Source organism: Delphinapterus leucas, chromosome 11 (assembly GCF_059928025.1).
Source record: "Delphinapterus leucas isolate spDelLeu-1000000601 "Yukka" chromosome 11, BTC_Dleu_Yukka2, whole genome shotgun sequence".
NCBI lineage: Eukaryota > Metazoa > Chordata > Mammalia > Artiodactyla > Monodontidae > Delphinapterus > Delphinapterus leucas.
In genome coordinates, this window is record NC_143139.1 from 99,748,929 (window position 1) to 99,775,904 (window position 26,976).

A 26,976-nucleotide genomic window follows, 5' to 3' on the forward strand; every position below is an offset into this window, starting at 1 on the left:
TTCCAACAAGGCTGAGGAGACTCTGGCGCCTGCTCAGGCTGGAGGCTGCTGCTCTGGGACTGCGGGGAGGTCAGGACTCGGTCCTGGTGGTCGCGAGGTTCAATCAGAGACGGCTGGTGGCTCCTGGAACAAAAGCGTCTCAGGTCCCGACTGGATTGCGGGGTGTCCTTCCCACTCCTTTCTGCTCCGTTCCCACATGGGGGCACCGTGGATTCCTGACACAGTGTCTGGTGGCTTCTGTTGCTATCAAGATACAAAATGTAGAAATAGGTGGATGTTATGATATTAATGCAGAGAAGAGCAGGAAAGTTCCACCGTCCCTCACCGTCCTTGTGGGCGAGGAGAGGCACCTAGAGGTGTCCCGAGTCCTGAACGGGGCCCTTCATCTGCCCTCGGGCCTCTCCAGCCCGGTGGCCCATGCAGCGCACGGCGTGGCCAGTCACCCCAGCCACGCACCTGGCCTCGTCTGAGACCCGTCGCTCTCAGCCTTGGGTGCACGTTGGAATCGCTGGGGCAGTTTTAATTCCAGTGCCTCATCAGACCAGGGTCTTTGGAGGGGGGCGTCCAAGCAACAACGGCTCCTGACCCCCCACCTCGATGAGTTCAAAGTTCAGCCGAGGTTGACCCTGTCCTGGACTCTCCCCTTCCCTTCCTCCCCACCTGTTGCTCCTGCATCTGAGATAACATGTGACTTCTCCTCCCATTTGCACCACCAGGCAGCACCCTCCGTACCCGGGATGGTCACAGAGCCTCCTGCAAGCCGGTGCTTGTGTTCACTCTGCTGTCTGTCACTTGCCCTCTGGCCCGGGAGCAGGACCAGACCACTGCGTTTGGTGGCCCTGGGGGCCGTGCGGTGGCGATGGGCTAGCCGGTCCCCTTCCTGTGCTTGGACTGGCTGCTCTGGGCCACCAAACCCCCTCACCTGGACAGCTCAGCTCAGGCAGCCCTCAGGTTCCCTCTGGATTAGGTGCTATGCTGGTTACCTGCTTCTGGGAAGCAAATTGCCCCAAGCTTCATGGATCAAGATAGCAGTTGTTTGTTTTGCTCGTGGACAAACAGGCCGTTTATCCTGGGTTCAGCAGAGATGGCCCTGCTGGGTGGCCTGACAGCGCCCTCGGAAGAGGGCTGCCCGCCTGGCTGGTAGGTTGGTGCTGTCCCAGCAGGAAGCGCCGCGGGGCCTGGGGGCTGCTTGGGCTCCCTCTGGGCATGGCAGCCAGGTTCTGAGAACCAGGTGGCCTCCGAGGCCGGGGAGTGGCCAGCGCTGCACGGCCCCTTCCACGAAGGCCTGCCCAGATCAGGGGAGGGAAGAGTCTCCACATCCCAGTGGAGCCGGGGCGGGTTCTGGGGGAGCTGGTGGGAGGGGGAGCTCCCCAGGGTGGCGGCAGCACTTGCCCCTGTCCGTGCCAGCTCTGCGAGGGCAGGCGTGTGAGGTCGCGGGCGAGTCCTGGGGCCTGCGCGTGGTGGCACGCGGGAGCATGAGGTGGCCCCTTGGAACTGCACACGCGCTGCACACCCAGGGGCGCCGTCCGCGTGGTGGTGTCGAGCGTTTGTTGCTCTGCAGCGGTTCTCTGGCAGGTGACGGTGACACATGCTGCTCCAGCAGGATCATTGCCCCTCCTGTCCCGTCAGTGGGAGTAAAGAGTTGGGTTCGCGCAACGGCCCCTGTAGGCCGAGCACAGCCCTGCGTCCGTCCACAGGCCAGCGCTTTCCGTTCGCACACAGAGAGGAAGTGGCCGAGCTCCTTGGAAAACAAGATCCCACTGGATCCGCGTGTAAAGCAGATGCACCCAGAGCCCCGCGTCTCTGCCACCTGCCTGCACCCCCAGCCCTCAGCACCCTCCAAGGCCTGCGGCCTGAGACCTGAGGCCCAGGCCAACCCCACCCACCCCTGTATCGGAAGCTGCCTCCCCTTTGGGCCTGGTCGTCTTTCCGAGGTGGAGTCAAGCAAACCTGTGTTTATTCCTTTTGATTTATGAACTTGCCCCTGTTTGGCCGAGGAGCGCCAGAAGCGTGTCCAGCACCTGCCCCGAGGAGCCAGGGATGCCTCTGAATCCCTGGGCCCTAGACCAGCAGGCATCGAGCAACCTGCGTTGTGAGCGGAGCTTCCACAGGGCGTGTCTGCTCCACGATGGCCAGCAAAGCAAGTAGCTGCTCACAAAGAAACAGCTAAACATGCAAGAAGCCCAAATTATTAAAAAAGTATTGGGGGCTTCCCTGGTGGCGCAGTGGTTAAGAATCCGCGGGCCAACACAGGGGACACGGGTTTGAGCCCTGGTCCGGGAAGATCCCACATGCCACGGAGCAGCTAAGCCCATGTGCCACAACTACTGAGCCTGCGCTCTAGAGCCCACGAGCCACAACTACTGAGCCCACATGCCACAACTACTGAAGCCCGTGAGCCACAACTACTGAAGCCTGTGCGCCTAGAGCCCATGCTCCGCAACAAGAGAAGCCACCGCAGTGAGAAGCCCGCGCACCGCAACAAAGAGTAGCCCCCGCTCGCCGCAACTAGAGGAAGCCTGCGCGCAGCAGCGAAGACCCAAGGGGGTCAAAAATAAATAAGTAAAATTTAAAAATTGAAAAAAAAAGTATTACAAGTTTTAACTTCTTGAATATTAAAAAATGGGAATATATATGCAGATGCAACTTGATCAGCCCGTTTGAGCCTTTCAGCGTTCAGCAGACGCGTGCTTTTTGTTGGCAGGCTTCCTTCTGGGGGGTGGACACATGGCGCCTCCCCCGTCCTTCTGCGTGAACCCACAGCCATGCCCTGTTCCAACGGCTGGAAGTTTCTACTCGTCGGCTTTTGTCTTTGCCTTTCACAGGCTGCTTCCTGAAGGCTTAGTGTTTGGCTGTGTTAGTCGGTAGAAGCCCGTGGTATCAGAGTGCTGATGGCTTGCCTTCTCTGGACCTGGGTTCAGATCGTGACTCCTGTGTTGTGTAGCTGAGTGGCCTTGGGTGCATCTGGCCGGGCCTGAACCTCCGGGCCCTCGGGATGGGGTGGGCGGTGGCGCCCTGCTCTCCGTGAGCCTTGGGTTTCTTCTCTGGGAGGCGGTGCGGGCCGGAGCCCGACTTGTAACCACGCCTCCCTTGGTGTCTGGCCCTGGCTGATGAGTGACCCTCTCGGATCCTCAGCTCCCCAGCTGTGAAAGAGCGCTGTTCATGGTGTCTGCCTCCCAAGGCTGGTGAGGCTCACCTCCCCTCTCTCTATTTCTCATGCTGTCCCCGGCACCCTGCCTGTCTGGTTTCTGAAATCTCCTCCACGTGGTGCACGTTGAACTGACCCTGGGCGGGGCTGGCACGGGGAGTGTGCAGCATCCCTCCCTCCTGCCTCCGGGCTGACCGAGGCCCCAAGCTGCTCCTGGAAAGCTTAGGGAGATGCAGCCCAGCCCAGCCCCTTCCCCGGAGCCCCGTGGGAGTGAAGCAAAACCTCGTCCTCACAGGCAGAGAGACAACAGCCTGCAGGGAGGGACAGGGCAGGGATGCTACCCAGCTTATGTCACAGCCTTCTTGGGGACCCCTGGAAATGTTTGGGGAGTACAGCCTCAAGGAAGAGCTGGATTCCCTTCTAGCCAAGCCTGAGGGGGTGGAGGACAAGATTGGGTGTGACTCGTGTGGTGTATTGGTTTCCCAGGGCTCAGTGACCAAGCGGCACACACTGGGGGCCTTACGACCACAGACCTGTGTTCTCTCACAGTCTGAGGCCAGAAGTCTGAAGGCAAGGTGTGGGCAGGGCTGGTTCCTTCTGGAGGCCCTCCTAGCTTCTGGGGTCCCCAGCAGTCCCCGGCACTCCGTGGCTTGCAGACGCATCACCCCAGTCTTCGCCTGTGTCGTCACGGGGCTTTCTCCCCTGTGTGTGGGTGTCTGCAGGTCCCTCTTCCGACGCGGACACCTATGACGCCATCTTCACTACATCTGCAAAGACCCTGTTTCCCAGTTAGGTCATGTGCACAGGTCCCCCCGGAGTTAGGACTTGAAGATCTCTTTTCTGGGGGACACAGTGAAACCCGTAACCGATGGGCTGTCCTGGCACCAGGCGTGGCGGTCGTGCTGGGTGAGCAGCAGTGGCCGGCCCGTCCCTCCCTCCCGGTGGGCGTGCAGAGTGGATCAGCGCTCAGCGGCCCCAGGCAGCTGTGCGGGACCGTCTGGCTGCTCCCTGCCGGGCAGCTTCATCCACGGACTCCACGTGTGCTTAGTAAACACGGGACCAGGGACACGGAATCGCTGTCCAGTGTCTGTACCGAGCGAGCTGTTCAGCGCAGTGTGGTGCATGTCAGGAAGGATTAAATGCTTCAACTGGATGATTTCGCCTGATGGCATTTTAAGTACAGAAATGGTAGTACATTTTCAGGGGGGAAAAAAAGCCCTTTTCTTATTGCTGTGAATGCACTGTTATCAGTACACCTCTGTGGCTTTGTGGCTTTGGGGGCCAACCCGGGCCTGGTCGTGCTCAGCAGTGGGGCAGAGCTGGGCCCCCTGTACTGTCACTGTCACCGTAAAGCCGAAGCCTGAGCGCACCTGGGTTTTCATAACTGAGAGTCGCTGCGAGGGGCTTTGTCTCCGTTATCTTTGGGATCTCCGGCCTGATAAGGTGTCAAGAATGAGCTGCTTTTAATTAAATTTCACAGAGAAAAAATATTAAGTCTAGAAGTGTCTTTCTTTTCTGCAACTGACAGTGTCTTTTGAAAAATGTACTCTACACATTAATCTCCGTCATTACGAAGAGGCCGTTCTAAAGGAGGTATCAGTGTTTTAAAAAGAAGCAGAGTCTCAATTATAAATTAAGGGTATTTTTGAATCTGTCTCTGGCTCTTCACTTACGTCAGCCCCAGCCTCAAAGTTACGCGGCACAGATGTGGTTTTTGCTCAGGTGGTGGCCTTTCTCCCCAGGAGGTGAGCAGAGACCTCACAGGGCCTTCTCCCGTCCCCTGGCCAGGTGCGCCTGGACCTGCTCCAGAGCAGGGGTTCGAGGAATAAACTGTGTCCAAGATTTCATTTCCCTGCCGTGCTTCTCCATGGAGACTTAGCAAGGTCCTTCCGTTCAAAGGGCTAAATTGATTGGATGGATCCCTGGAGAAGAGCTAAGGGAACATATCCTCGGATTTCCCCTCTAATTTTAGGGGCCGAGAGGTTAAAGATCTTGAAGTCTCTACCATTCCCCACCCTCCAGCTGCACGTGAGCAAAGGGAGGGAGGAAGAGCCTGAGGCTGCTCTGCCTGGAGCCTTGTCCCCGGATGCCACCCAGACTTTCTGTTGCCCAATCTCATCCCTGTTTGCTGGTGCCAGGAAGCAGCCAGGTTTTGGTGTTGCGTTTGGTCCGGAGGCTCAGGGACCCCTGGCCACTTCTGCATCCCTCTTGGAGTCTGCAGCCAGCCCCCTTGGCTGTGGTGCGTGGGGCAGGGGAAGGGGGATGGTGGTAGGTAGAAGGATTGTGGAGAAATGCTGAGCCGCATTTTGGACCTGCTGACTTGGAGGACCTTGGACACATCTGTGGACCACGGTCAGTGGATGACTGGACCTAGGGACCCAGGAAGGGAAGGCCTTGTCTGCGGACACCCTGCGCTGTGAGGTGTGGGACACACAGGGAGTGTGCTTTCAGCAAGCCTGTGTCGTTGTGACATGCCGACACATTGTGGGATCTGAGCCACCAGTAATTAAATAAGCCAGGGCTGCACGTAGAGCACACAGTCACTTCCCAAAAAGTCGGCGGTTTTGTTGAAAAGAGAAAAATGACCCCAATTGCACGAAAACAACCTCAAAGCCACCTCCTGCCCAGTGCAGGAAGGTGGCTGCCCTGGAACCCCTGAGTGGGACTTCGGCGAGGGCTGACCGCTGCGCCCCCAGAGCCGCAGCTGGGTCATGGCCCAGCCGGTGGAAGAGAAGCTCGCCTGGGGCAGCCCCATCCCTGTTCCCGTTCCTTTGGTGGCCGACTCGCCCGGCAGAGGGAGGCTGCAGAGAGGAGGATGCAGCGTGCAGTCCCGCCCCGCCCCGCTGCTTGGCATTCCTGGAAGGGAAGGGCGGATTTGGGTGGAGTGAGGAGCAAACACAGGATTCCCTGCCATGGCTACTCGGGTCTAGGAGGGCCGAGCTTACCTGGGGTCGCCGACTGCCTTGAAGCTCCCGAGTCTTCCACGGAGCAGCTGTCCCCCTGGGGCGTCGAGGAGACCCCTGGCCCCTGGATGGACTTGACCTCAGAGCACATTGGCGTCTCTGCTCTCACCCTGGCCCACTTCTTCATCTGGTTGTTTTTATCCAGTTTTTTTTTTATTTTATTTTTTTTGCGGTATGCGGGCCTCTCACTGCTGTGGCCTCTCCCGTTGCGGAGCACGGGCCCCGGACGCGCAGGCTCAGCAGCCATGGCTCACGGGCCCAGTCGCTCCGCGGCACGTGGGATCTTCCCAGACCGGGGCACGAACCCGTGTCTCCTGCGTCGGCAGGCGGACTCTCAGCCACTGCGCCACCAGGGAAGCCCCCAGTTTTAAAGCTTGCTCTGGATAGGTGATGGCAAAGCTTTTTGGGGCTTTTTTTTTAATTGGGTGGCACTATTCCTGCAGGCCTCCCTGCCTGCATTGGCCCGCCTGACACCAGCCTGCTTTAAAGCCTCCTGCTAACCTCCTTCCAGGAGTGTAGACGCAAAGGAAGGCCGTTGGAAGGCGAATCCCAGTGCCGTTCTTCCAGGTGTTATTTTATTTTTAAAAAATTTTATTTATTTATTTAAAAAATTTTTATTTATTTTTGGCTGCGTTGGGTCTTTGTTGCTGCGCGCAGGCTTTCTCTAGTTGCAGTGAGCAGGGGCTACTCTTCGTTGCTGCGTGCAGGCTTCTCATTGCTGTGGCTTCTCTTGTTGTGGAGCACGGGCTCTAGGCACACGGGCTTCAGTAGTTGTGGCATGCGGGCTCAGTAGTTGTGGCGCATGGGCCTAGTTGCTCCGCAGTATATGGGATCTTCCCGGACCAGGGCTCGAACCCGTGTCCCCTGCATTGGCAGGTGGATTCTTAACCACTGCACCACCAGGGAAGCCCCCCAGGTGTTGTTTTAAATGAATAAATCCTGCCTCCTCTTTCATTCATCCTAGTGATGAAGAGGTGAGACTCGGGGGAGAGACGGCCTGCAGAGATGGGCACAGACTTACACAGGGTAGACGGGGCCTTTCTCCCTCCTGAGAGGCTTCCCTCTGTGTGACTGCAGTGAACTCTGGACACGGTTGGTGCACAGAGGGCCAAGGAGCCAGCTGAGAGGTCCTCGGGGTTGCTGCCACAAGACCAGGCCTGTCCTGCACCGTCCTGTCCTGTCCAGCCCAGCGTGGTGGGGAGGTTTGCATGCAGCCTCATGGGTCAGGCCAGGACAGGCAGAGATGCTGGGGCTGGAGCCAGGGCCTCAGGAAGGCATGGTGGCCGTTTACGCAGTAACTCGGAAGAAGCCGATGAAAACCACGCGCCCGCGCACACAGCTGTGCTCTGCTCAGCGTTTGACCAGCCTTGGGGCTCTACTGGGTCTGCCTTTGAAGGTGGGAGGAGGGGGGAGGCACCTGCCAGTCTCGTCTCCCTGGAGCACACTTGTCCATCTGTCTGTCTGTCCACCCATTCATATTTGATGCTCTGAGCACTTGTGTGGGTATTTGGACCTGTCCGAGTGCTCGTGCCGGACATGAAAAGACAAACGAGATCACCTTGTGCCTTGGGGGCCTTTAGGTGCGTGGGGGACAGAGGGTAGGTGCTCCGTCACCACAGCCAGTAGAAAGTGCTAGGCAGGGACTGCCAGGGTGGGTGGCTCAGCCGTCCAGGCCGCAGGGAGGCTCTGGTCTCCTGGCTCTTGCTTTCTCAGCTGGCCAGCAGTGGGGGACCTTGTGGGCAGAGGTCTGGGTGCCAGGCCGCAGGGGCAGGTACCTGATGTGTGCCACCACCACCTCGGGCGAGGCATTCCCTGTGCGTGGCCTGCCATCGGGGAGAGGACCCTGTTCCCCCAGGCCCCCTTCTCCCCTCTGCCAGCATCTCTGGGGGGTGAAGCAGACATCACGCTGGGCCATCAGGAGAGCCAGCCTCGCCCGGGGCATTGCGCCCCTTGCCCAGAAGTGTGCACAGCAGGACACGAGACGTTGAGGGTGAAAGGCCTCCCGGTGTGGCCGTGGCCTTGCTGTGCCCTGCAGCCTCCCCTGTGTCTCACAGGGACTTAAATATAGGCTCTTTCCTGGGCTTGAATGATCCCGAATCATGTCATCAAGTGGAACCTGCAGGGTAGTATCTACATACCTGTAACGTCTCTCAAACCCTGGGGCCAGAAACTCCAGTGGTTGCTCTATTCATGGACTCGTGTTGCAGTAAAATGTGGTAATTGTTGAATATCTGTGGAAATGGGTATGATTGTGCCCTCTTTAATGAGCTAACAATTTCATGCCGAAATCTCAGCAGCGCTATTGTTTAGAATAAAAGGAGACTTGCAGATCAGGCCAGGGCTCAGATTGTGGTGTGAACAAAGCTCGCAGTCTCTTTATTGGACCCATTAATTAATTCCCCATCAGCCAGTTTCCCTGGGAATGAACTGGAAAAATAATTAAAATGATACATGGGATAAGGAGTTTAGATATTCAAAAGGTGAAGGCGAGAATTAGTTTAATACATAATTAGACATATTATTTGTGACTGTACGTTTTTTTAAGCGTGTTTCACTGAGGCAGTGGGGTCCTATTTTTAGTCCTGGATGGCTCATAAACACCATTTGGGACTGTTTTTCAACTCACGAAGGCTCATAAATTTTCTTAGTGACATTAAGTGGCTAATTATATTGTACATTGTTAAAATAACTCCACCTGCAAAATCAAAGAATACAACAAAAGTTGCAAAAGCAAGTTTTTAAAGGAGTTAATTTGACTAAATTACCAAGTGAAATTCTGGGTGTTTGCACCAAATTGAAAGAGTTTCAGCAAAGAATCTCCAGGTTCATGTTATTTGTGTCGTAAATTTGATCCAGAGGACGAACCTCCCTTGCCAGCCTGCTGTTGATGTGAGTGGTCCAGGTGGGAGGTCCCCCTCACCAGGTCCTAGCTGACCGCTGCGTCCACAGTTCTCGAGAGCAGGCTAACCCCACACAATGTTCACTTCCGCTGTCCCGTCTCTCAGCCCAGGTTGCAGTGCTGTGTGTGTCAGGCTCCGTGGATAGCCGTTGAGTCCACCCTTGAATGGTGCAGACGCGTTAGAGTTCCACCAGCCCTAAACCCCTGGTCAGCATCGTCCCGTTCCTCAAGAGGCACTGCTGGGCAGAACCAAAGCTGCCCTGACCACCCCAGCACCGTCCACCCAAGTGGTTCCCTGTGATTCCCTATTATTGTGAATTACGTGCTGCAGACGGCCCAGCAATTCCATTTCTGGGAATCTTAGGATATAAACATTTCTTAAAGTCATCGATGTTAAGTTTGAACCCTATACTGAGGCTTTGTTGTTGCTTTTATTTAATGGGCAACTTCAGACTCATTTTAGAAGCCAGTCTCCTGGTTTCTAAATGATTGGAGGAATGATTGGAGGAATGACCATAAACCATAAATGAAAAAAAATAAAAACAAAAACCACTTAATGAAGTGGTTAATGCTTAATGGCAGCCACCATCATAAGCACTTGGTGTTACACCTTGGCTTGTGTGGCCATCGGGTAACTGCGCCGGGAGCCGGGCCCCGCCTGCGTCATCAGTGGGTCCTCCTGAGGCTCAGGGCCCGCCCAGCGCTGCCCCGAGGTCTCCCAGCCACGAAGCTGCTGTGGGTCGGCTTGTTGAACCTGGTCTTCCCGCTGGACTTCACGAGGCCATGGCCATGCGTGTGGCCCTCAGTCAGTCCCTGCTGGTCCTCGGCTGCGTTTTGGTGGTAGTGCAGGACCGCTCTCCTCCACGTGCAATGCTGGGTGCCCCTGGTCTTCCCTAGGCCTGCCCCGCTCGGGGGTCAGCTGCACCCCACTGTTAGTCTTTGCTTTCACAGTCAGAGTTAAAATGGGAAACCCTTAGCTCAGGGTTGGAGGGAAAGGGTCCACCCTGCCATTTTCATTCTTTCCTTTTAAATGAAGCTGTCCTTCAGTCATCCTGTGATCTGACCTGTCAGCCCGGAAGCACGTGCTAATGCTTTATCGCCGCGGCTCTGGGAAAGAGGAAGACAAGCAAGTCCTAGTTAATAAAACTATGTCCTCATCTGAATTTCCGAGTCCAGAGAGCCCATATGATGCGGACGTCAGTCTCTCCCTCCTTGCCGGGGACGAGCGTGTGCTCGCTGTGCGTCACGCAGGGCTCTGATGAGAAGTGAGCGGTGTGTTTCCGTGGGCTCAGCCCTCCCCCCGGGTCCGGCTGCCTCTTTGGGCTGCAGATTACACACTCAGCGCAGTGCTGGAGCCGCGCGGCGTCCCCTTGTCTTCAACAGCACTGTGTGAGGCATCACGTTTCCAGGTAGACGAGCACACGGTGTGGGTGCTCAGAGACCTCTGCGTGTGCTTGCCCGTGGAAGGCCCACCGAGGCGGAGGCGTGCGGGGGCGGGAGGGCAGCAGCACTGAGCTCTGGGGACAGGAGGGAAGTGGGGGCACAGCCTGGAGAGGCTGCCCGGCTGTGCAGCTGCCGGAGGGGCTGAAACTCAGGGTCCCTCGGGCAGGCCCCCGCTTCTCCCCAGTGGCCCCTCTGTCTGGTTCACTGCTCTCCAGCACGAGGCTACTGTGTGATTCTGAAAATAAGCCCGCGGAGCTTCTCACCGCGGCCGTCTTGGCTCCAGCAGTGCGGTGCCTGATCCCACACTTGGCTGGGAGCGACCTACCAAGTTAGCTCAGTGGGGTGGCGTTTGCACTGGTTTCAGATGTCGGGACCCTCGTTTCTCTGCACCTGCAGCGCTTTGCTGGACCCCATCAGTGCTCCTAGTGTACTGTGGAGGCACTGTCTTCACGCGTGCCACACACAATAGCTGGGAGTCCTGGAGGGTGGGACCGGCCCGCTGCACAGGGCCCAGCACCCGCAGAGGGCTGTGTGGGAGGTGGGGGGGGGGGGCTGGCACCCCCGATCTGATTTACCTGGTGTCTTGTAGGGCACACCTGTAAACACCTGCCAGACCTTGTTTCGGGGGAGGGTAACATGGCCCTGTTAGTCCTCGCTGCGGTGCCTCTTGGGGCTACATCTCACGTCTGGTTCAACAGACCAAGCTCTGTCCTGCCGGCTGGGGCCGGGGGCCATCCTCCCAGTTGCAGTTAGGCCCCACACTCTGGTGTGAAGGACGGATGGCTCCAGGCAGCTTCTTGGTCCTGGGGTCAGATTTGAATGTAAAACTTGAAAAGTTCTAAATTTATTAAAGGCTTTCTTTGGGGGCTAGAAATATGCAATAGATTTTCTATCCCTCTCAATTCCCTCTTAAAATTTAATGCTGCCATAAAAGTGATGGATAACAAATTATTCCAGGAAAAATGATACTGAAAGACTCTTCTAACTGTTGAAGCAGAAGTGTAGACTTGGCGAGGAAATATATGTGACCCAGAAAACTCACAGGGAAATAGGAAATCACGTACTTTGTGGAAACCACAACTGCATAATGTTCCAGGCTGCAGAAAACAATTTTTATTCAAGGTATTGAAGTACTGCATCTATTTTGTGCCGTTAGCACCTTTATTAACACAGTAACATCATGCCTTTCTGGAGTTCATCGAGTAGCCTTTCCTACTTGGAACATCACAGAATCCCAGCAAATGAGCAGGAAAGACCAAACTTTAAGGCTTAAAGTCAGAAAGTTCCCATGTGACAGCCTGTGTCCATTACTCTCTTGAACCTTCCTTGGCCCCCTCAGTGCATCCTTCCAGGGAGTTCTGCCCACACGGTTTTGAACTGTGTGAGGCTGTGATTAAAGCCACAGATGGCGGAGCTTAGGACTGCCCCACCTGGACACAGTGGCGGGAAGGCGACCTGACAACCAGAGCGCAGGCCGGCAGGAGGGAGGAGGACTTGTGTACAGACCAGACAGGCACTCAGACCCCACCGCAGTCTGAGGAGAGGTAGCGCGGGGCACACCACCCTTTGTTCCTTGGTAGGCCTTGGGAACATCATTCCATGGTAGGTTTTTTTTTGTTTGTTTGTTTTTTTTGCGGTATGCGGGCCTCTCACTGTTTTGGCCTCTCCCGTTGCGGAGCACAAGCTCCGGACGCGCAGGCTCAGCGGCCATGGCTCACGGGCCCAGCCGCTCCACGGCATGTGGGATCTTCCTGGACCGGGGCACGAACCCGTGTCCCCTGCATCGGCAGGCAGACTCTCAACCACTGCGCCACCAGGGATGCCCCATGGTAGGTTGTTTTAAAGAGCATAGTATTAAAAGACAGCGATTCAGACTTGACTTCCTGACTGTCTCACACCAGAGCAGTGGGAGTGATGGTGCTGATGGTGTCGTGGTGCCGATGCCCTAGTACCTCCCAGACCAGGCATCCAGGCCAGGGTATGGCTTAAATGGATCCCCAGGTAACCGCTGGCTGAGATGGCCCCGATTGGCGCTCGTGGTCACATTTGTATTCCCGTGACATGTGTCGCCACGTCTAATAGGAGAACTTAGGGAAAGGCCTGGCCAGTATCAGTGATTTGCAGTTGGAAGTGTCACCGTGACAACCCCGGAGGTGCTGGAAGCAGGGACTTTGTTAATTCTGAGTCTTGACCCTTCCCAGGCAACTCCACAATCTTTTCTCTGGAGAGAAATAGGCTCATTCGGGAAATGTCTCTCATTGTTCCTAAGCTACATCCACTCAAGTGAATAATTTACCTTTTTCTATAGGGTTGGAAGAAGAGGTGCACACAACCTGTCTAATACCGTCTCTTTACACATTGTAATGTTAGCTTCTTTAAGCTGCTCTCTGATAGCTGTTTCTCAGAGAAGAGGCAAGACCCTGTAGATGGTGCTGCCTCAGTTCTGTTGTCCTCTTGGTCCCGTAAAGCTCAGAAACTCCATGCCACCTGGGCAGCTGTGCCACTACTTTCCTGCCTAATCACCTTCACTGGCACCTCTCTTGCCCGTCAGATAAAGCCCAGAAGCCTCAGGCTGGCAGTTAGGGATCTTTACCATGCAGCCCCATCCTACACTCCCAGTCCCCGTTCATCAAGGCTCTGGGGAACATCTACTCCAGATTAGGCCTGGGCCAGCCGGGGTAGCGGGAAAGCACAGACGTGAGTGAGACGCAACCCTTGCCACCTTAGAGCTCACCGCCTGCTGGAGAAATTAGACTGAAGAGAGGGGGACAGTCAAGAGCCCAGGTGCAAACCCAGGAGCTCCGGGCGGACTCTGATCCCTATATCACTTCCTGTGTGGGTCCGAGGCAGCCTTATAGCATGCTGAGCTTTAAATATGGCATATCACATGATCCTCAGATCACCCAGAAATGCTGATAGACTATCCAAAGCGGACTTGTAAGTGCATGAAAGCTTGCAGGAAAGCAGGGTCATCCCGGAGGCTCAAGTGAAAATAGATGGGAGCGGGGAGGGCTTTTTTGCCAGTCTTTAGGCCTGGGTTTGAACAAACACTCGTAACAAGAGGTCGACCGTGTGCCCCTCAGAGGAAGGGAGTGCAGAGCTAAGGCACTTAGGGAAGGCCATACTGAAAGGCTATACTCTTAGACAAAGGATGAACTAGAAGGAAAAGGATCCATTTGCCAGCCTGGGAGACGACTGGGTGTACCTCTGTCTCAGCCTGGGCTCTCAGGTGGGGGTGAGGGAAAGGATGTTCCTCCCTGTTAACTTTTTACTCAGGGCCACGTTTAGCATTTGAATTGATAAGAACTGAGCAATTAGCATAGAAAGATATTAAAAGCTATTAATATCAGTGGAACGCCTCACATAATTATAACTGGAGACTTTAATTTTTCTGTCTCAGTAATTGATAAAATAGGCCAAAAATCAGTAAAGATAAAGGAGGTACAGAAATATCACCAAGCAACTGGCTCGAGCTCATTAATAATCCAACAACCAGGGATATGCAGCCACATTCTTCTCAAGTACACAGTGACCAATAACCACAATAGTTTCTTTCCTGGGCCATAAAACAGCTCTGAAAATGTAAAAGGATTGAAATTATACAGAGGATGTCATCCAACCATAATAGAGTTAAGTTAGAAATCAATAAGAATGATGTCTACAATTCTCCAAATTTTTGAGAATTAGGCAGCACACCACTAAAAAACCCTTGAGTCAAAGAAATCAGAGGGAAATCAGATAATATTTTAAACTGAATGAATAATAAAAATGTAACATTTGAATTTGTAGTATGCAGCTAAAGCAGTGCTTGGAGAGCTGACATATTCCTATAAATGCATACATCAGAAAAGAAGAAAGAGTTCAAATCTGTAATTTTAGTTTCCACCTTCAGAAGACAGAAAAAGAAGAGGGAGTTAATTCCCAAGGAAGCAGAAGGAAGGAAATAACAATGAAAAGGGCAAAAATCAGTAAAATAGAAAATGGGCAAAAGCAGTAGAGGAAATCAACAAAATCAAAAGTTAGTTTAATAAAAAGTTTAGTAACACTGAAAAATCTCCAGCTAGGCTAATCAAGACCAAAAAAAAAAAAAGAAAGAAAACAGAGAGAGGAAAAAAAAAAAAAGATCAGTATCATGAATAAAGAGGGGCCATCACTACAGATCCTACAGATATTTGAAACTTAGCAAGGGAATATTATTCACAACTTGTAAGAGTCAGTAAAGTTAACAACATAGAGGAAAAGGACAGATTCCTAAAGGATACAAATGATCAAACTTTGCACATGAAGAAATAAGAAGCCTGAAAAGCCCTGTATTCATTTAAGAAATGCCTTTCATAATTAAGAACCTTTCTGTAGTGACAACTGCAGGCACAAATGACTTCACTGGTGAACTTTCAAATACTTAAGGAAGAAATAATACCAATCTTACACAAATACAGAGCATAAAGGAAGAGAGAACACTTCTCAGCTCTTTTTATTAGTCAACCTAACTGAGATACCAAAATGAGACAAGGACGTTATAGTAAAAGAAAATTATAAACCAATACCTTAATTAACAAAGTTGCAGAAATCTTTGACAGGGCATTAGCAAATCGAATCAGTAAATTATAAATATAACAGTACAGGGCTTCCCTGGTGGCGCAGTGGTTGAGAGTCCGCCTGCCGATGCAGGGGACACGGATTCGTGCTCCGGTCTGGGAGGATCCCACATGCCGCGGAGCAGCTGGGCCTGTGAGCCATGGCCACTGAGCCTGCGCGTCCAGAGCCTGTGCTCTGCAACGGGAGAGGCCACAGCAGTGAGAGGCCCGCGTACCGCAAAAAAAAAAAATAATAATAATAGTAACAGTACATCACGATCAAGGGGATTTATCTCAAGCATGCAAGGTTGGTTTAACATTCAAAAATAATTCAGTGTAGGACTTCCCTGGTGGCGCAGTGGTTGAGAGTCCGTCTGGCGATGCAGGGTTTGTGCCCCAGTCCAGGAGGATCCCACATGCCACGGAGCGGCTGGGCTCGTGAGCCACGGCTGCTGAGACTGTGCGTCTGGAGCCTGTGCTCCACAATGGGAGAGGCCACGACAGTGAGAGGCCCGCGTACCACACACACAAAAAAATTCAATGTAATTGAACCCAGTAACAGAATAAGGGGGAAAACTATAAGATCATGTCAAAAGATACAGAAAAAGCATTTGATAATTTAACACCCACTCATGAAGAGAACTCTCAGTAAACTGTAAATAGAAGGAAGCTTCCTCGATGATAAAAGGCATCCAGAAACTCTACAGCTTACATCACATTTAATGGTAAAGTTATCAAATGCTTTCCCCGTAAGTTGAGAACAAGTCAAAGATACTTGCTCTCACCACTTCTATTCAATATTATACGTGAAGGTCTAGCCAGGACAATCAGGAATGAAAATGAAATAAAAATTATAAGGATTGGAAAGTAAAAAGTTAACTGTCCTTATTGATTACATATGTGGACAATCCTAGAGTCTGACAAAAGAAGAACAAGAACTAATAAAGATGCTGGATACAGGCCAATATGCAAAAATCAATTGTATATCTATTTATTAGCAACGACAAATTAGAAGATGAAATTTAGAGACCAGTATCATTTATACTAACATGAAATTCATAGCAGTAAGTACAATTTTAGCTAAAGATACTTAAGAGTTTTACACTACAAATTGCAAAGCATTGCTCAGAGAAGTTGAAATAGCTGGTGAGACACACACCACGCTTGTGAGTTGGCAGACTTAATATTGAGATACTAGCTCTCTGCAAATTGATCTGCAGAGTCAGTGCGCTCCCAGCCGCATCCTACCAAAAGCTTTTGTGTAATGTATATGGAAATACCAAGGACCTAAGCTTGCAAACCTTACATTTTGTTAAAGAAGAACTAAGATGGAGAGCTTAAAGTCTTGATTTCAAGATGGACCCTAAGCCACAGTAATCAAGACGGTGTGATGTTGACCTAGGACTAAACAGTGGATTGATGGAACCGGCTGAAGTCCAGGACAGTTAAGAGGCACCGGGAGGAAGTATTTATTGTACACGTATTTGACAAAGGACTCCTATCCAGGGTATATACAAATTCCTGTAGCTCAATATTACAAAGACAAATAGCTCAATTAAAAATTGGACAGAAGACTCAGACATTTCACGGAAGTAGATGAACAGCCAATAAACACTCGAGAAAATACTCCACATCATTAGTCATGAGAGCAGTGCAACGTAGACCACAGTGAGAGACCACCGTGCACTCACCACAACGGCTAAAATGAAAAGAACTGACAGTGCTAAACACTGGCAAGTATGTGGAGTCTTATATATGGCTGGTGGAATGTTAAATGGTAGTGCTACTCGGGAACAGTGGCAATTTCTTATAAAACTAAGCATACATATGCCCTCGGATCCAAGAGCTCCACTCCCAGGTCTTTACACGAGAGAAATGAACATTTATGTTTGCGCGCGCGTGCACGCGCGCGCGCACACACACACACACACAGCCCTTGTAGGACAGTGATCAGAGCAGCTTTATTCATATTAGCCCAAACTGGAAACAGCTCAAACACCTATCAGCAGGGGATGGGTAAACAAACTCATACAATGTGATGCTTTTCAGTGACAATGGAATGAATCTCAAAGACACTGTGTTTGCCAGTGAAAGCCAAACACCAGAGTGCGTACCGTGTGAGCTCATTTATATGAGGTTTTGGAACTGGCGAAATGGATCAGCAGTGAGAGAGCTCCCGACCGTGGGTTTCCTGTGACTCCCCTGCAGGATGCCTGGGAAGGGTGCGTTCTGTATTCATAGGGAGGTTGATTCCGCTGGTGCATTTACTTGTCGAAACTCATCAGGCAGCATTCTTAGGTCTCTGTATTTCTCCTTATGTAAATTCTACATCAGAAAAAGCTAAGAAAAATTTTAAAATACTGGTTAGACATGCTCAATTTTAAAAAAAACTGTCCCTAAAACCGTAAAACAAAACAAAAATGGAGTCAACACATGTGCCCAGAGTAAGTGGGACACTGAAGTCATATTTTTTCAATCTTTTGAGCTTGAGCTTCAATTTTGAGGCCTTACCAAGTGCTTGGGACGGAAGGAAACGTTCACCGCAGGCAGTGAGGTGAAGGGAGAGCCCTCTGAATAGATCAGTCACCCCCAAAGGGCTCTGTCCTCAGGGTCAGGCTGCTTAGCAATAGCTCCCGCCCTGCCCCAGGACCCTCGTGCCAAGCTGTGTGTGTGTGCGTGTGCGTGTGTGTGTGCGCGTGCGCACACCCATGCACGCCTGTTACCAGGGAGGGTTTAAGGACCTTCTGCGTAAGTTTGAAAGACAGAATATCACACTTTACGGAGGACTGAGGATGTAGAGCAGTAAGAACCATCATACACACTGGAGGGGCTGGTCGGGGGGGAGTGTAAACTAGTAAAAAACACTTCATAAAATCATTTGGCTCTTCCTAGGAAAGTTGAGGAGATGCATTCTTCTCCACCCAGGTATTCCACTCCTGGGTTATATGTACTCAGAGCTGCGCTGTCACCAGCCACATGTGGCCGTTTAGATGAGTATTAGTTAGAATTTAAAGAACTGAAAAATTTAGTTCCCCAGTCCTATAGGCCAGCTTTCAAGTACTCAGGACCCCGCTGCGGCTGGCGGCTGCCGATTGGACAGCACAGACGTAAGACGTTCCCATCGTTGCAGGATTCCGCACGGCACGGTGGTTCTCAAAGTGTGGTCCTTGGGTCAGCAGCAGCGGCAGCACTGGGGAGCTCTTCAGACATGCAGGTTGTCGGGCCCCGTCCCAAAGCAGCCCTGGATCAGATGTGCTGGCAGGGTGGGGCTCCGAGTGATTCCGGAGCACACAACAGTCTGAGAACCAGTCATCTAGAGAGACTCTTACAAATGTGCATGAGGATTCCAGCAGTACTGATTTGTAATAGCCAGAAATGGAGACGAGCCTAAAGACCCGTCGGCAGTGGTGTGGATGAAGAAATTGTGGAGTGTCAGCGAGGCACGGAAAGTGATAATGGTCTGCGGCTGCATGAAGTGACAGGTGTGTATTTCAGGGCCGTAGTGTTGAATGAAATAAAAGTCCTCCAGCCATACATACCTTGTGCTACATTTATCTAAAATTCAGATCCAGAAGGAAACGACTGTGGTGCAAAGATAAAGGAAGTCAAGGAAGTGATAAACACACAGCTCTGGACACTGTGTACCTTGGAAGGGTTGGAATCTCAAGGAAAGAGCTGGGCTGGCTTTGGAGAAAGTTACCCAGTGAGAGGTTAGTTTTCTTCTTAAACAGTGGATAGTAAGCCGAAGGATTCTTGTTCTGTTGGTATGCTTTTACTCCCATATATGTAAAAAATATTTGGTATTAACTCAATATTTAAACAATTTAAAAATAGTAAAATATCAAAGTATTTGGCTGGCCATGAATTGAGTTTTTCCAAAAAGTAAAATTGAGCACCCAAAATATTATTTTAAATACCTGCAGATTCAATGAATATTTCATTCGTGTAATCTTAAAATATATTTGTCAGATTTTGTTCGAATTTTCCTTCTTAGCATTTATTCCTCCTTTTGGGACATAAAAGGATTAGAAATAAAGTGCTGGCCAAAGCTCTCCTGTTCAACCTCGAGCAGAAGCAAAATAGGAATGATAAGATTAAGATTAAAAAGACTAAAGGAAATTGTACTGAGTTAATTATTTTATTGTAGCAAAACACTATGAAATATATATGTCCTAAGTCACGGAGGTAAGAAGACATAAAGCCAGAATCTGATAGAAAGAGTACAGTTGTAATGGAGAACTCTTAGTTCTTTCTTATCAGTGTATGAATTATCAAACAGAAAAAAAATATTGGCCAAGGATCTGAAGAGTATAATTTTCACGGTCAAATTAATATATATTCACCAGGAACCCAGAGATGGGAGAATAGCTGGACTCTGTTTAGAAAAGGTCACGCCAGCATCTGTATCCATGCGCATGGATACGCGTGCATCCTGCGTCCCCATACCTGTGCGCTGGTGAATGTGCAAAGCAAAGGGGTCTTCATTTAAACAGTGAGGTTAAAATCGTATTCCGGGTTAAAAACGTTCAGCCCACCAGTGCCCGCTACACGCCTTGGCTCAGTAGCCCGTGTGAAATCTCTGATGACCGTGATGTGTCCATTGAGCTCGTGCCGTCAGCTGTGTGAGCAGCATGGGGTCCAGGCCAGGGGGTTGATCAGTGTTCCTTTTCCTGCAGATTAGAAGGGTAGCCCCTAACTATGTAGAGGGAACATGGGGTCTCTTTGTATTATTTCTTGCAACTGAACGTGGATCTCCAGTTATCTCGGCAGAAGGTTCAATGAGAAAACAACAATGTAGGCCCTTGTCCCTCTGTACCGCTAGTATACATGCAGTAATATTTGTACGACGGGTAACGTTATCCAGCGCCCACCGAAGGTGAGCCGTCAGCCGGTAGTGACTGACCCGTAAGCTGGTAAGAAAGGCGGGCAGCCAGTGGGGAGGTGAGGAGAGAGCTGCAGCAGGTCGAAAGCAGGGCCCAGGAAGGATGCATACAAGGGCTATTTGTTGTTCTCTTGCCAACAACACAGGCTCTTCCCTGTTGGCCCAGGAGCCATCCGAAAGTTAAGCTGGAGAAAATAGAAAACGCTGTTTCCACAGGGCCTATCCTTTGTAGCACTGTTTGTAACGGTGAAAGGCCCGAAGCCCCACAGATGTCTGTCAGCACAGGGCTGGTTGACTAAACTGACACTCCCAGGGGTTGGTGCACCCCACAGGGGTGAGGAGGGCTGAGGGCGCTTTCTGCGCGTGGCTGGGGGCGTCTTGGCTGTACTGTTTGCTGGGAGGGGCAAGGCACAGACAGCATGCGTGGGTGCCCTCACTTGTTGGTTGGGAGCGTATGAGCAGACACACAGACACACACGGACGGACAGACACACACACACCTTTTCCTGAGTGCACACATGTTTACTTATATTACAAACAAAAGTCAGTGAAAGGGTAAACCAGAACCTAGTGGAAAAGGTGTGGTCTTCGTGGGGAGGATGGGTGGTGTGGAGAGACAGGGATGCAGCCCGACTTCTCCAAATGCACCTTGTTTGAGGTTTTTACTGTGGAATCATGCGTTGCTTTTCATAAGTGTAAAACCAAACTAAACCTAAGCAAGTGGGCCTTAAAAAGCAAGCACAAAATTAAAAGGTAAAAAATGAACCTAACTCTATATTGAGTTGGTGGCCTAATCGCACAGAGCAAAATCACTTTGAATAGACTTCTGAGCCATTTGCATGTACAGTCCTAGTAGCGTATATTTCAAGCACAAAAAGAATTGCCCAAAAGTTTAAAAGCTCTACTCAGTGATCATATTGTTAGTAATAACAGTGCTATCTTGAAACTATTGTTTATATACACACATTACACATAAATACATACATTAGGGTAAAGCAAATAAGTAATTCTGATAATGTTACAGGAACTAAGATTTTTAACCTAAAAGAGAATCAAGCATAAAATCAAAGAAGGAAAAACGCTATAATCTTAAATATGATTTAAGGCTCAGTATGAACCTGTGATGTATTCTCTTCTCTTTAAAGGAAATAAAACCACATCTTCTAGCTTCCTCCACTGAAAATTATTGGGTCCAGTGATCAACCCGGTGTAAATGAGCACCCTGTGGAGTCTCCATACCATTTCCCGTGAAAAGGAACCAGGGCTCCTTAGGAAAAGGCGCAGTCCCAGGTCTAGGGCAGGAAATGTTCAAGATGATTCTGGAGCATCTCATCAAAAAGAAAGCAAGGGGCCTCTTAGACACTTCTGGGGTCACGTCAGAAGCCCAATTTAAAGGGGTCAGAAATGGGAAAATTGAACATCAGGAAGAATTATGAAGGCAGTGGATTAAAATAAACCAAATATGTTAATTTGCTATGAATTCATCGTGATTTCTAAATTAAACCCTCACCAGCTCAGCATCATCTGATAAACAAGGGGAACGATTCAAGCAAAGTATTGTGCTTTTCGGCTGTCAGATAGTTTTTGAGGAGAAGTTATTCCTTACAGAAGAAAAGCGGATATAAATGCAGAGGGAAGGAAAGAATCACACTGTCACCCTAATCATATAACAGCTTAAGGACTCTCACCAATGGCGTTGAAAATCTTCAGAGGCGGCTGGCAGGGAACTTTCTAACGCACGGATCCGTCTGGCAAAACCTGGACCCGCTCATCAGTCATAGTGTCGTGAAGGAGAGACGCAGAAGCCACGAGCCTGATGGGAAGCATGAAGGGTGCGCTGCTCCGTCAATTCCCGCAAAACAGAACTGCATCCGACTCCGCCCCAGCTTCAGGGTCAAAGTCCAAGCTCACAGGACATCCTGGGGAAGGGGACACAGGTGCCACTCGCCAGCCGGAGCCCGAGTGGGAAACACCCACGGAACAGGTGACCTGCTTTTCGTGGATGACTTGTGATGACGGAGATTTCCTTAGAGTATTCCCACAGCATGTGGGCGGCGTGGGGATTGGGTAGGAGGTGAAACAGGTTTGGCCACATGTGATCGTTGTGGACCCTGAAGAATGGGTACATGGGCTCCTTTATTCTGTGCTTTCTAGTTTGGGGAGTTTTTGAAAAGTCTTATGATAAAATGTTTTTAGAAATCACTCTGAAGGCCTGGCCTGGGGGAGGGAGTTTGGAAGGAACAAGCCCTGAAAGGATGTAGAGTGGTCCTGTAGTCATGGCGGCGGGACCACTGGACACGACACGGGGACAGTCGCATCGTGTCAGACTCTTTCTTATTTCTTAGTTTGCGCGGTGTCTGTGTAATTTTCCTTGTTTTAGCTCACAGGAAATTCTTTTCTCTGTTGTCAATGTTTTCTGCTAAATCTGGGCATTCCCTAGAGAATGGCTATTAGGCGAATGTGGATTCTTTTTGTTCAAATGAGTTTCAAAGCAATAACAGTCCTGGTCACAGCCTTATTTACAAGGGGGCTGATATAAATCTTGACTCAAGGTTGGTGGTCTGAGGATGTTCACTCATCGGGAAGCAACGAGCTTAGTCCGTAACTTGGGACTTGACATTCATTCACTCGGTATTTTGATCATTTTCCAAATACCGGCTGTGCGTGGAAACAGTGCGCTAGCTGCTGGGGGAGACCCAGGCAAAGGGAAGGCAGGTCCTCGTCCCCAGAAGCTCACAACCCAAGTGGTTCTCGGATTTCACTTTGTGTGACAGCCTCTTGGGAGCTGGTTAAGAATGAAGGGTCCAGGCCTGTGACCAAGAGATTGAGATTCTGCTTCTGCTTCACGCTGAGAGTGGACATCTGTTGGTCCATCTGAGTGAGCCTCATCCACCCGACGGGCTCCAAGGCACATCTGATGCCAAGCACTGAGCTGGCATGAAGGGCACAGGTGATGGGAGGCCCGCAGGGAGCTCTGTGTCAGCCGGGGGTGTCTGGGGACCAGCCAAGCTCGCGCCCTCTCGTTTCAGACAGTATCACCCGGTGGAGGGTGTGCGTGGCCCCCGTGGACCGCCACCACCACCGTCTGCCTCCCGCGTACTCCCCTGGCTGAGTAACTTTGGGGAATATCAGTCAAGGAGATGGAAAAGCTAACATCTTGGCTCAAGTCAGTGTCCTTTGTTGCTTTGTTGTAGCAAATGAGTGATCTTTCCCCCGTCCAGGCAGACACGGGGCCTGCAGGGGCCTCTACAGGCCACAAGTTCCTCTGCTCTCAGAATCCTCCTCGATCGTTTACTACCAGAGTGAGGCTTTACAGAAAACCGCTCGTGAGGCTGATGGCCGTGTGGGCGAGTGGACAGAGGCAGGCATCCAGAAACGACCCTTCTGGGAGTGGACTCGTGGCCCTCGCCCCCTCGGGGTCCCGCCCTCACAGTGCAAACCCTGGAGCCTGTCCCGCCGTCCGAGGCCTGAGAAGGTGTCTGGCTCAGCCCTCCCTTTCCATCCAGGAGCCTGAGGTTTTTTTGGAGCTAAGCTGTCTGTCCGTCTTTAACAGGTTTCACACTCGTGCTCACCATGAGATACGCAGCGGGGTGTCGGCCTCATTCTCTGACCCTGTCCGGGCACAGGGCTTTGTGCTGTGCACCTAGACATGTCACCCTGGCCTTCCCGGAGCTCACCCCGAGAGTAGACACGCGCTCTGCGCTCCTAGACGAGCACTTGGCAGCCGAGGCCGCACGGGAGCTGGGACGAGGTCAGCTGCCCTCTCCAGGAGGGCAGAGGGGTCCCTGTGGGCCGGTGTCTGCGCAGAGGGCGGGGTTACAGGAGCGGGCTGCACACGCATGTCCTGGTGTATTGTGGGGACGTGGCACTGAGCACAGGAGGGAGGCTGCACAGCCCTCTGAGTCAGCCAAGAGAGGCCGCAGGGGGGGCAGCCGGGGAGGTGCAGGCAGAGGCAGGGGCCTTTGGAGGGAGGAGCCTTTGGAGGAGGAGCCTCAGGAGAGAGTCGGGGAGGAGGCCAGGGCCGGAGCTGCAGCGGAGGTGGGGGCGGTGAGGGGGGGACCCAGCTCCCGAGCACACGCTCGCCACACAGGCAGGGTGTGCCACTTGAGCTGTCCCGGTACGAGCCTGTGGACGGGCACGTGTGCAGGCCTGCCCGTCCTCGCAGGGCTGTGGACAGACAATGGGCTTGTTCACCGAGAGCTGCAGCTCACTCGCTCACTCTGACCTTTCTGCTCTCTTGGCTCAGTCTGGTCTACAGAGAGAACTAAAGCTTTGAGTTAATTAACTGGTGAGATGTCATTTCTTACTTCAAGGAAAAAATAATCAGGACCCACAGCAGGATCTTCTTCCTTTTAATTTGCCAGGAACATCCTTGACAAACTTTAAACAACAGTAGGGATTATCAGGTTGGACAGGGTAGCAAAAACGCCTGTAAGGGGGTGCCCATAGTCCAGACCGTGATCCGTGGTCTCACAAAGATGCCAGGCCATCAGGGATGCAATGTTTAAATTTGGGAAATGGGAGGGGCCGTAAGAAGGACAGCTGAGGTTAGTGACAATGTGGTGCTGGCTCTGGCCCCCGCAGTTCTCCAGAGCTTGTATAATTCACGAAGTTTTGACAGAGCAGCATTCAAAGGATGCCTTTGATTTCATCCATAAAGGAGCCAGGCATGTGCAGGCAACGCAGCACTTGTGAACTTGTGGTGTGAGCACCCCCTCGCCTGATGTCTCTTGGAGGTGACGAGCGGCCCGTGCTCCGGGGGGGCCGAGTGGCACACAGTCTGCTCCAAGCGCACGTGCTGGGGGAATGTGTGTCTGTCCTGAGGCCTGTGCCAACGTATTTAAATCAAACCATTGTTTGTTTGACTCTTAACTGGTTTTCGCTGGTGCGCCTTGTCTGCATTTAAGGATCAACTTCTCCCTTATGGCTCTGTGAGCCGTAGGAGCTTGTTGTTTCTGTTGTTGATTAATTGAATACCTAAACCAATCGTTCGTCAGTTAAAAGGACCTAGCAACACAGCACTGGAGAGTCCCTTTCAGAATTGAAGATGGATCGTGATCTGGGTGATGGTTAATCTTGTGTGTCAAGCAGGCTGGGCCACGATACCCAGCTATTTGGTCAAATATTATTCTGGATGTTTCTGTGAAGGTGTTGCTGGATGAGATTAACATTTACATTGGTGGACTCTGAATAAAGCAGATTGCCCTCCATCACATGGGTGGACCTCGTCTAATCAGCTGAAGGCCTGAATGAAACAAAGGCCAGCCTCCCCTGAGCAAGAAGCAATTCTGCCTCCAGGAGGCCTCTGCAGTTCAGCTGCAGCGTCAGCTCTTCCCTGGGCCTGCAGCCTGCTGGACTTCTCCAGCAGATTTTGGACTCTCCAAGCTTCTGTAGTCAGTCTCTTTATGCATATGTATGTGTGTGTGCGTGTGTGTGTATACACATATATATGTATATATATATAAATGTGTGTGTCCTGTTGTCCCAACACACACATATCCTTTTGGTGCTGTTTTTCCAGAGAACCCTGATACATCATCAACAAAGGAATAAACAGTTATTAGGAATGTAAAAGAATATTTCAGTATTCTTCGTTACCTCATGCTTTTTCCGGCTTTAAAATGTTCACTTCAGTTGGGAATTGCTGACACATCAGAGCGACAGCAGGTGGTCTCCCTTTCCCAGACCAGCCCTCCCTGTTGGATGAGCACCCAACCAGTGACTCCCGGAATGAAGTGGACTGGCCGTGACCTTTGTCATGTAGCCATTTGGAGTGTTCTCAGACGTGGACAGACACATGCCTGAATTATCTGGCGAGAGATGATAGATCAGTCGCTCTGAGGCTGGCTGGACGAGCACCAGCTCACTTATGCCTCAGGATTTGGCTCCGTAATGAAATGTGATTTACAGTCCCATTAGCAGCCCAGGCCCCAAACATGAGGGCGTCGGCGTGAATTTTAAGATGGCCGTGCTCTGCATTCCTGGTAGGTAATTGTGTAATGCACTGGCCTGGTGATGAATATTTCAAAGGAAATCATAGCAAAGATTTTGCTTGCACAGCTGAAGTTGGTGCACTCGGATCCGCACAAAGAATGGGAAACAATTCCTGTCGTCTGAATGGCCTCGGAAATCCATCTACATAAATACATGTACATAGGAAAGTCTCCTGTGCTAGAAGGCCATTCGGTTTTATTTCAGTGCCAGAAATTATAAGCAAAGTTTAATGATGGGATTAAAGGTGAACAGTTGTTCCTTTTATCACAGTTTCTCTGTAACAGACAGAAGGAAAGCTGTTTCTTTGCCCGATTGCCTGCTTTTTGAAAAGTGTAAGTCATTTACATTTAGTTAATCGTGTAGTCATTTCAAACTTTCGTTTTGTCATTTTATAAGCAAAACTAGATCCACTGTGGAACCTGACATGCAGTTTGAAGAAAACTCATGTTCGGAGCGCCCGGGTTTATCTTCCGCCTCTGGCCAGCAGCTGGAGGAGAGGGGAGAGGCCGGGTTGCCCCGGGGACAGCTCTTCTGCATTAAGTTCTCATCCTCTGAGCTTCTGTCAAAAATCAAGCCTTCTCTGTAAGAGTGTAAACATGCCAACAGCCCCGCTGGTTTAAGGGCAGAGGAAAGAGTCTCAGAAGGAAGGTCAAAGGGAAGACGGAGGGCAGTTAGGGGCTGCCCCCCGCCCCCTGTGCCTGTGGCCCTGGGAGGAGACATGAGCAGGGGTTGCCCAAGGTCGTGGAGGTCAGAATCCACCTGAGGCCACAGTCTGAGTGACAGCGAGGTGGCTGGGGCCAGACAGGTGCCCCAGGCTGGGCTGGAGCCACAGGAATTAGTGGTCCCTCACCCAGTGACCCCAGAAAAGAGCATTGCAATTTAGTCCCCAGTGGTTCTTTTATTTTAATTATAAAAAGCCTTTTTTTTAAAAAAAAAAACTATTGGAGTATAGTTGATTTAAAATGTTGTTAGTTTCTGCTGTACAGCAAAGTGAATCAGTGTTATACATGTACATATATCCACTCTTTTTTAGATTCTCTTCCCATATAGGTCATTTCAGAGTACTGAGT

At 51.2% G+C, this 26,976-nt stretch overlaps 1 protein-coding gene across 4 annotated transcripts in view; it reads left to right on the forward strand.

The window, feature by feature from the left end:
- The window catches only part of TBC1D22A (TBC1 domain family member 22A), a 314,050-nt gene that overhangs the window by 247,189 nt on the left and 39,885 nt on the right, over positions 1–26,976 (forward strand). The window contains exon 11 of one of the 4 annotated variants that reach the window (XM_089921478.1): positions 21,058–21,954. The exons of 2 other annotated variants lie outside the window; for them this stretch is intronic. In XM_089921478.1, the coding sequence (XP_089777604.1) occupies positions 21,058–21,092 (35 nt within the window). In that variant the 3' untranslated portion in view covers positions 21,093–21,954. Of the gene's footprint in view, positions 1–21,057; positions 21,955–26,976 lie in introns of those variants that run through there. One more of the 4 variants, XM_089921474.1, reaches the window with a different exon arrangement.